Source organism: Phoca vitulina, unplaced genomic scaffold (assembly GCF_004348235.1).
Source record: "Phoca vitulina isolate PV1807 unplaced genomic scaffold, GSC_HSeal_1.0 scaffold10, whole genome shotgun sequence".
Taxonomy (NCBI): Eukaryota; Metazoa; Chordata; class Mammalia; order Carnivora; family Phocidae; genus Phoca; species Phoca vitulina.
In genome coordinates this window covers 46,038,572-46,048,675 of record NW_022589713.1, presented here as the reverse complement: position 1 = coordinate 46,048,675, position 10,104 = coordinate 46,038,572, and the positions used below count along the sequence as shown (strand labels likewise).

Below are 10,104 nucleotides of genomic sequence, written 5' to 3'. Positions count from 1 at the left end.
AACAAATTAGAGAACAGACAGATGAAGAGAGGTAGTTAGGAGCCAGGTTTTGCAACCCGCCTGGCCTGGCTGTGCCAATGAACCATTCTCCATTGGTGCCTCACACTAAGTTCACTTTAAGAAGGTCGATGCATAAGCGGCCCCCGCAGAGGGAGGCAAAGCGGAAAGGACGCGGCCGGAAGCGGAAGGGCGGCAAGAGTTAGCGGCGTCTCAGTTGCCATGGAGACGGGAAGAGGCAGAGACAGGCTGTCTGCAGAGTCCGGGTCCTACGCATTCCGGGGCGCGACGTGGACGCCAACCTCGCATCTGGCCGCGATTCGCAGCCCCAGCGAGTCCGCCTGGCTGTCCTCCTTAACCTACTCCGAGGCCTTTCACTACGGCTTCGGGCGCCGGGCCCGCCGCGTGGGGCCCCTCACGCTCCAGCCGCTCCCCGAGCCGCAGCTGCTGAGTCTGCGCCCCACCTCGCTGCGCAGCCAAGACATCTCGCACTTGCTCACCGGCGTCTTCCGCAACTTGTACACTAACGAGGTGATCGGCGAGGACCTGAGCGCGAGCTTGATCAAGGCCCGCGGCAGCGACGATGCGCGCCACGAGGAGTTCGTGGACGAGCTGCAGCGGGTAAGGCGGCCCTGGAGCCCCGCGCGCTCCCTGCCCTTGCTCACCGGGGACGCGGATCCTGGAATCAAGTCCCACGTCCGCGGACAGTGCGGGGGGGCCCCAGGGCGCGCCCCTAGAAAGGCAGGCCCCCGCAGGACTCAGCCACTCGACAAGTGCCAACACCTGCCGGGTGCCAGGCACTGGGGATGCAGCTAGGAAAACGCAAAGTCCCTGCCCCAGTGTGTTCGACATCTAGTGGAAGGGCACTCTCTCCGCACGTTTACAGAAATAGGCACGTAAGGCATATGTCTGTAGCGTCTATCCATCTTCATTTCTCTACGTACATACACACACGAAATAATTGCATATGTAAATAAAAGGACTGGGGCAGATAGCCGAATAGTTGTTGTTCCCTGGAGATGGTAAGGCTAAAAGTCACCCCTTTTGGAGTGCCTGTCTTTGTGTCACAAACCACAATCGTAACCTAGGCATTCATGCCCAGATTTGAGGAAGCATGCCTCGGCTCTGGGAAGCAACTGCTTCCTCGTCTGTACAAGGAGGAAGGCCGCTGACTTGGATCCTCTCTGCTGAGTCTGATGGCTGCCCACACTGCTGAGGAATCCCTTAAAGGGAGTCTCAGGCGAGGTGGGCATCTGGGTGGCACGCCTCTGTCTACCACAGGTGGTGTGCTAACTTGTGTTTGCTCTTTCAGAATTTGGGTGGCAGCTGTGAAGGCAGGAGGCAGAGTTTCAGGCTCGGCTCTCTTCCCGAATTTACTTTGAAACCTTTAAGCCGTTGCCCTCTGTGGGTCTCAGTTTTCACATCTGTTAGGTTGGACCAGTTGGTCTCCATAGTTCTGTGATTGTTTTGTGCTTCACAGGAAGCCCGATGCTGGGGGTGGGGGTGAGTAAAGCTCTGCGATCTCAGCCTATTTCTGTGCATTTGATGGTCTACCTGCCAGATTCGGAAGGTCTATAAGCAGCGACTGGATGAAGTTGAAATGTTGGAGAGACATATCATTCAGGCCCGAGCACGAGCCCTTGCAGAGAAAGAACGGATCATGCAACTGGCTGAAGTGCATGACTTTGATAACTTCCTCAAGATGCCTCCAGGTGTGTATAATGAACTCCCAACATGCCCTTCACCTGATTCCCCAGCCGTTAATATATTACAGTGTTGGCTCCACGGACCACTCTCGAGTAAGAATGTTTGGAGATCAAATTGCGGATGTGATGTTTCATTACCACAAAACACTAACATGCATGTCTCCAAAACAGGGACTCTCTCCTATGTAACCAGCATACAACCATACAAGCCTAGAAATCAGCATTTGTGCAACACTAACCTCCAATTCACAGATCCCATTCAGATTTCACCAGCTGTCCCACAGTGGCTCTTTCTCTTCTCCGGTCCAAGACTCTGTCTAGGAAGTCATGTTGCATGTGATTGTCAAGACCCATTTTTAGGGGTGCCTGGGTGGCTCAGTCAGTTAAGCATCTGCCTTCGACTCAGGTCATGATCCCAGGATCCTGGAATCAAGTCCCACATCGGGCTCCCTGCTCAGTGGGGAGTCTGCTTCTCCCTCTCCCTCTGCTGGCCGCTCCCCCTGGTTGTGTGCTCTCGATCTCTATCAAATAAATAAAATCTTTTAAAAAAGACCCATTTTTAGAGTCTTCAGTTTGAAAGAATGTCTTGATCTTTTCTTGTCTTTCATGTTCTTTAAGAAAATTTCTTTTCTGGGGCACCAGGGTGGCTCAGTCAGTTAAGTGTCTGACTCTTGATTTGATCATCAGGTCATGATCTCAGGGTTGTGGGATCGAGCCACATGTCGGGCTCTGTGCTGGGCGAGGAGCCTGCTTGAAATTCTTTTTCTCTTCATCTCCCTCTCTCTCTTTCTCCCCCTCTGCCCCTCCTCTCTCTTTCAACCTCTCAAAAAAATTCTTTTTTATTTGAGTACAGTTGACACACAATGTTACATTAGTTTCATGTGTACAACTTAGTGATTTGACAAGTTTATGCATTATGCCATGCTCACCACACGTGTAGGTACCATCTGCCCATACCTCACAATCACAATGTCATTGACTGCATTCCTTATGCTGTGCCTTTTATTTCGGTGACTTTTCATTCCATAATTGTCTTTCATGTTCTTGACAGTTGTGTTTCTCTCCCCCAATTTTTTTATTGTGCCTAAGGATGCATAAAATTTACCATCTTACCTATTTTTAAGTGGACAGTTCAGTGGTATTAAGTACATGCATAATGTTGTATGAACATCACCACCCTCCATCCCCAGAACTCTTTTCATTTTGCAAAACTAAAACTCTGTACCCATTAAGCAGTAACTTCCCATACCCTTACCCCAGCCCCTGGCAACCACCATTCTACTTTCTGTCTTTACAACTTATTTTTTTTTTTTTAAGATTTTATTTATTCATTTGACAGAGAGAGAGAGCAAGCAAGAGCACAGGGAGAAGCAGAGGTAGAAGCAGACTCCCTGCTGAGCAGGGAGCCCGACATGGGGCTCAATCCCAGGACCCTGAGATCATGACCTTAGATGAAGGCAGACACTTAACTGACTAAGCCACCCAGGCGCCCCTGTCTTTACAATTTAGACTACTCAAAGTACCTCATACAAGTAGAATCATACAGTATTTGTCTCTTTGACTGGCTTATTTCACTTAGCTTAATGTCCTTAAGGTTCACCCGTGTTGTAGCCTGTGTCAGAATTTCCTTCCTTTTTAAGACAGAATAGTATTCTGTCATATGTATGTACCACATTTTGCTTACCCATTCATGCACTGACGGTCAGTTGGGTTGCCTCCACATTTTGGCTGTCGTGAGGAATGCTCTGAACAGGGTGTACAGATGTCTCTTTGAGACCCTGCTTTCAGTTCTTTTGGGTGTATACCCAAAAGGGGAATTGCTGCATCATATGGTAGTTCTATATTTAATTGAGGAACCACCATACTGTTTCCCACAACGGCTGTATCATTTTCACATTCCCACCAAGAGTGCACCAGGATTTCCATTTCTCCACATCCTTGCCAACACTTGTTATTTTCTGTTTTTTTTTTTTTTTGATAGTAGCTCTTCTAATGAGTGTGAGGTGGTATCTTATTGTAGTTTTGATTTGCATTTCCTTCCTCAGTGATATTGAGCATCTTTTTATGGACTTATGGCCATTTGTATATCTTCTTTGGAAAAATGTCCTTTCAAACCCATTTTTTAATCATTTTTAAATTGTTGCCTGTGCCTTGGTGTCATATCAAGGCATATAAGAAATCATTGTCAAGTCCAATGCTGTGAAACTTTTGCCCTATATTTTCTTCTAAGGGTTTATTATTTTAGGTCGTACATTTAGGTCTTTGCTTAAATTTTTTAATTGGAATATAATTAACGTACAGGGTTATATTAGCTTCAGGTGTACAATGTAATGATTCAACAATTCTATACATTACTTAGTGCTCATCATGATAAGTGTACCCCTCCCCTTTTCTTTTGAAATTGAGTTTGTTTTATTGGCTCTAAATAAAATTTTGTGCTTAATGGAACTAGCTTCTACAAATTCTTAAGGAATCTTAAGGTACAAGATGTTCCAAAATAGCCAAGACGCATATTTTGTGTTTAGCAAAAGCAAATGGCATTAAGCACCAGTGTGAAGAAAATTCTCCATTACAAAATTGGAAAGCCACCTATGTATCCCGCCAGAGGACTAGCACTTACCTTGCTGTTTGTATCATCAAAGATAATTACACTAAAGCTGGACTCAGCCTCTCCCCACAATTCTTTATACATCCTTGCTCCTTAACCTTGTGGCAGGTGAATTAGGCAGTGATCTCACCATGTTCTCTGAGCCATAAGGAAAGGGAGAGGAGCTGGGGGGAAGCTCAGGAAGGAACATTTGCCTCTGCACTAAAGCTTACTGCTCTGAGTTAAGTAAGCTTCATCCTTATCTTACAGATGAAACTGAGACTCCGCAAGTTTCGCTACCTTGTTCAAGGTCACCCAGCTAGTAAGTGGTGGGAGGTCTTTTAGTCAAAGTGGAATTTATAACTTGGAGTGGCTGATACACCATCCAAATAAAGAAAGATATAGGTTTGAGTTTTTTGGGTAGGGAAGGATATACTTAACATTAGAGCGTCTTCAGTGGTTCTAACCTTGGGGCAGTGCTGTCCTCCTAGGGGGCATGAAGAAATGTTTGGAAGCATCTTTGGTGTGCCAGTAAAGGGCGTGGGTTGTGTTCCTGGCTTTTAGTACTCCATGGGTCAGGGATGCTAAGACATGCTGCAGTGCCTAAGATGGTTCCACATAACAAAATATCTATCCCAAGATGCAAATGGTTTCCTGTTGAGTAACACCATAGGTGCCTCATTAAGTTCATGAGTTAGAAGTGATGAAATTACTTTAACTCCTTGGCATGAAGTCAGACTGAGAGATGCAGTGACTCACGATAAGTGTACTCTTAATCCCTTTCATTTCACTCACCACCCCACCCACCTTCCCTTTGGCAACCATCAGTTTTTTCTCTGTATTTAAGAGTCTGGTTTTTTATTTGTTTTTTTTTTTCTTTGCTCATTTGTTTTGTTTCTGAAATTCCACATATGAGTGAAATCAAATGCTTATTGTAGCATTATTTACAAGAGCCAAGATATGGAAGTGCCCAAGTGTCCATCAATAGATGAATGGATAAAGAAGATGTGGTACGTATATGCAATGGAATATTACTCAGCCATAAAAAAGCATGGATCTTGCCATTTGCAACAACATGGATAGACCTAGGGGGTATAATGCTAAGTACAATAAGTCAGAAAGAGAAAGACAAAGATCTTTGACTAACTTTGATATGATGTTTTATATGGTGTTAGATAAGGGTCCAACTTCATTCTTTTGCATGAGGATATCTACTTTCCCCAGCATCTTTTGTTGAAAAGACTGTTCTTTCCTCATTGAATGGTCTTGGTATCCTTGTCAAAAATCATTTGACCATATATGTGAGGGTTTATTTCTGGGCTTTTTATTCTATTCCATTTCTTTATCTGTCTGTCTTTATGCCAGTACCATATTATTTTGATAACCATAGCTTTGCAGTAAGTTTTTTTTGGGGGAGTGGGTTAAGAATTTTTTTAAGAGTTTATTTATTAGAGAGAGAGAGACAGAGATAGTGAGAGAGAGCACGAGCAGGGAGGAGAGGGAGAAGCAGGCTCCCTGCTGAGCAGGGAGCCCAATGTGGGGCTCGATCCCAGGACCCTGGGATCGTGACCTGAGCCGAAGGCAGACATGCATAACTGACTGAGCCACCCAGGCGCCCCTGCAGTAAGTTTTTAAATTAGGAACTGTGAATCCTCTGGTTTTGTTTGTTCTTTTTCAAGATTGTTTTGGCTATCGGGGATTCCTTGAGATTCCATATGAATTTTAGAATGGGTTTTTCTATTTCTGCAAAGAACATCATTGGGATTTTGATAGGGATTGTATTGAATCTGTAGATCACTTTGGGTAGTATTGACATTTTAGTATTAAATCTTCTAATCCATGAGCATGAAATATGTTTGCATTTATTTATGTCATCTTTAATTTCTTTCAGCAATGTTTTGTACTTTTCATTGTAAAAGTCTTTCACCTTTTTAGCTAACTTTTAAGTATTTTATTCTTTTTGATGCTATTTTAAATGGAATTGTTTCCATAATTTCCTTTCCAGATCATTCATTATTGATAGAAATGCAACTGATTTTTGCATGTTGACTTTGTGTCCTGTTATTTTGCTGAAATTCATTTATTCTAACAGGTTTTTTTTTTTTTGTGGGACTTTTAGGGTTTTCTACATATAAGATCATATCATCTGCAAACACATGAATTTACTTCTTCCTTTCCAATTTGGATTCCTTTTTCTTTTTGCCTAATTGCTCCAGTTAGAACTTCCAGCACTAAGCTGACTAGAAGTAATGAAAGCAGGCATCCTTGCCTTGTTCCTAATCTTAGAGGAAAAGCTTTCAGTCTTTTACCATCGAGTATGATGTTTGCTACTGGTTTTCTATCTGTGGCTTTTATTATGTTAAGGTAGTTTCCTCCGAGTCCTAACTTTTTTAGTGTTTTTATCATGAAAGGGCATTGAATTTTGTTTACTGTTATTTCTGCATCAATTGAGATGATCATATGATTTTTTTCCCTTCACTCCACTAATGTGGTGTATTACACTGATCAGTTTTCATATGTTGAACTACCCTTGCTTTCCAGGAGCAGATCTCACTTGGTCATGGTATATAATCCATTCAATAAGCTACAGGATTCGATTTGCTAGTATTTTGCTGAGGACTTTTGCATTGAGGTTTGTAAGAGATATTGGTCTGTAGTTTTGTTGTTGTTGTTGTTGTTTTTGTAGTGTCTTTGTCTGGCTTTGGTATCAGGGTAATCCTGACCTTATAGAATGTGTAACTCTATTTTTTTTTTTAACTTAAGAAGAGTTGGTATTATTTCTTTAAATGTTTGGTAGAATTCACCAGTGAAACCACCAGGTCCAAAACATTTTTTGGGAGGGGGAGACTTTTGATTACTGATTGAATCTCCTTACTAGTTGTAGGTCAGTTCAGATTTTCTATTTTTTGGGATTTTGTCTTTGTAGGTTTCATATTTCTAGGAATTTGTCCATTTTATCTGCGTTATCCAATTTGTTGGTGTAGAATTGTTTCTAGTACTCTTTTATAATCCTTTTTATTTCTGTGGAATCGGTGGTAACATCCCCACTTTCATGTCTGATTTTAGTCATTTGGGTCTTCTCTTTCTCTTAGTTGATCTAGCTAAAGTTTTGTCAATTTTGTTGATTTTTCTGAAGAACCAACTTTTAGGTTCATTGATTTTCTCTGTTGTTTATCTGTTCTGTATTTATCCGTGCTCTAGTCTTTGTTATTTCCTTCATCTAGCTTTGGGTTTAGTTTTTCTAGTTTCTTAAGTTCTAAAGTTAGATTGCTGACTTGAGATCTTTCTTGTTTTTAAATGTGTTTATAGCTGTAAGTTTCCTCCTTGGCACCACTTTCACCGTGTACTGTAAGTTCTGGTATGTTATGTTCTCGCTTTCATTATTTGTCTCTAAGTAGTTTCTAATTCCAATTTGTCTCTAAGTAGTTTCTAATTCTAATTTCTCTAATTGTAATTGTGATTTCTTCTTTGATCCGTTGGTTGTTTAAAAGTGTGTTGTTTAATTTCCACAATTTGGTGAATTTTCCAGTTTCCTATCATTACTGATTTCTAACTTCATCCCATTGTTGTCAGAGAAGATACTTGTATGATATCTATCCTTTAAAATCTACTGGGGTTCAATTTGTGGCCTTACATATGATTTGGGAAATGTCCCATGTGCACTGGAGAAGAACATTAAGCTGCTCTTGTTAGGCAGTGTTCTGTCTGTTAGATCTACTTGGTCAATTGTGTTCTTCAAGTCCTCTGTTTCATTACCTATTTTGTGTCTGGTTTTTCTATCTGTTATTGTAAAAGGGGTATGGAAGGCTCCAACTAGTATTGTAGAACTGTCTATTTCTCTCCTTAATTCTGTCAATTTTTGCTTCATTATTTTGATGACCTGTCCTTAAGTGTCTAAATATTTATAATTGTTCTATCTTATTGTTATATTGAACCTTTTATTAGTATATAATGTTCTTCTTTGTGTCTTGGAAACTTTTGGTTTTAAAGCCTATTTTGTCTGATATTAGAGTAGCCGCCCTTTTTGGTGTTTTTGCATGGAATACTATCAGTTACTTTTTGGTTACTATTTGCATGGAATCTTTTTTCATCCTTTCACTTACATTCTGTTTGTGTCTTGGATCTAAAGTGAGTCCATTATAGACAGCATATAGTTGGATCATGTCTTTTTAGCCATTCTACCAACCTGTCCTTTGATTGGGGAGTTTAATCTATTTACATTTACAGTAACTACTGATAAGGAGGGACTTCTGTCATTTTGTTATTTTTTTCTATATGCCTTATAGATCTTTTATTTCTTATTTCCTGCATTACTGTCTTCTTTTGTGTTGGGTCAGTTTTTGTGTGTGTGTCTGTGAAATGTTTAAATTCCTTTTTAATTTCTTTTGTGTATATAAACTGGTTTCTTTGTGATTACCATAGGGATTACATTTAACAACCTAAAGTTATAACACTCTAATTTGAATTTATACCAGTTTAACTTCAGTAACATACAAAAACTCTGCTTCTTTACAGCTCCATCCCCACCCTGTTAGGTTGTTGATGTCACAAAATTACATGTCACAGAATTATATCTTTATGCATTGTGTGCCAGAAACATAAACTAACAATTCTTTTTTTTAAGATTTTATTTATTTGAGAGAGAGAGAGAGAGCATGAGCGGGAGAGGGGAGGAGCAGAGGGATCCGCTGAGCAGGGAGCCTGATGCGGGGCTCGATCCCAGGACCCTGAGATCAGGAAATTAAACATTCTTGGGTTACTCTTATTTTGATATTGTTTCAGTTGCACAAGAGTATAGGCACAGGTGATGAGTATAGGCAGAGGTGACATATCTAAGGAAACGTAAGATAGCATGAGCATTTTCAAGTTCATTTCTTAGGATGTAGAACATGGTGGGATATTCTGGTAAAGACTTAAATTTGATAAGCTAGGAAACAACTTTTTATGTGGCTCAGCCCTCTCATCTCTAAAAGGGAAGAGTGTTAAAACTCACTTTTGTGGTTATAGTAAAGATTATATAATGTTAAAAAATAGTGAAGCACTGTGTATGAATACAAAGTTCAAATAAATATGGTTATTGTTGTCCCAGACATGGTTATCTCTCATTGTAAAATGGAGCGCTGAGATAATGATCTAAAATATTTTGTGATTTTTTAAATTAAAAACTGGATATTTGAATCTAATAATGTGTGAACTCAAGGAATCAGATTCTCCCCCTTCTTGCCATTTTTGTTTATTGGTTTTGTTTTTGTTTTAATTGTAGGCTGTCTGTGCCAAGAGTCAGCCTGAGGTGTACACTTAAGGTCTTCTCAGGTCTTTTCTGAGCTTTTCCCTGGGCATGTGCACTCATGTTCTAATTTTCCCCACATCTGCAGTTGTTTTTGAATGTCCTAGTCTTTAATATCTGGTTCCCAAAAGGGTTTGAAAAAGGAAGGTCAAGGAGAGGAAAAAGGGACCGGGCCCTTTAAATTGCCTACAAGTTAAAAAAAAAAAAAGCCTAGAAGTGTCTTCTGCTGCAGGGGGAGGGGCTTGCATCAGTGGAGGCTGCTGGCCTCTTTGTCTACACCTCTGTGATCAGAAGCGGTAATAGGAAATCAGAGCACAGGTCCCTGGTATCTGGAAGACGGAGTCCTTTTTGCTCACCCAGGCTCCCACAAACTACGCAGGCTGCGCCAGGAACGTGTGCACAGATGCTCGCCTTAGGAGTTGGATGGGGGCTGGGTAGCTGCTACTCTGCTAAGAGTTGGATTGACCTCCAAGTCTTCCCTAGACTCCAGGGTTCCAAACTAGTTACATTAGAGTGCTTCTGCCAGT

The 10,104-nt window shown here is 41.3% G+C and overlaps 1 protein-coding gene across 2 annotated transcripts in view; it reads left to right on the top strand.

The window, feature by feature from the left end:
- The first annotated feature begins 219 nt into the window (after nucleotides 1-219).
- DLEC1 (DLEC1 cilia and flagella associated protein) overlaps nucleotides 220-10,104 on the top strand; it is a 71,055-nt gene continuing 61,170 nt past the window's right edge. For both annotated transcript variants that reach the window (XM_032408985.1, XM_032408984.1), the window contains exons 1-2: nucleotides 220-618; nucleotides 1,559-1,709. In XM_032408985.1, coding sequence (XP_032264876.1) covers nucleotides 220-618; nucleotides 1,559-1,709 — 550 coding nt within the window. The remainder of the gene's footprint in view (nucleotides 619-1,558; nucleotides 1,710-10,104) is intronic.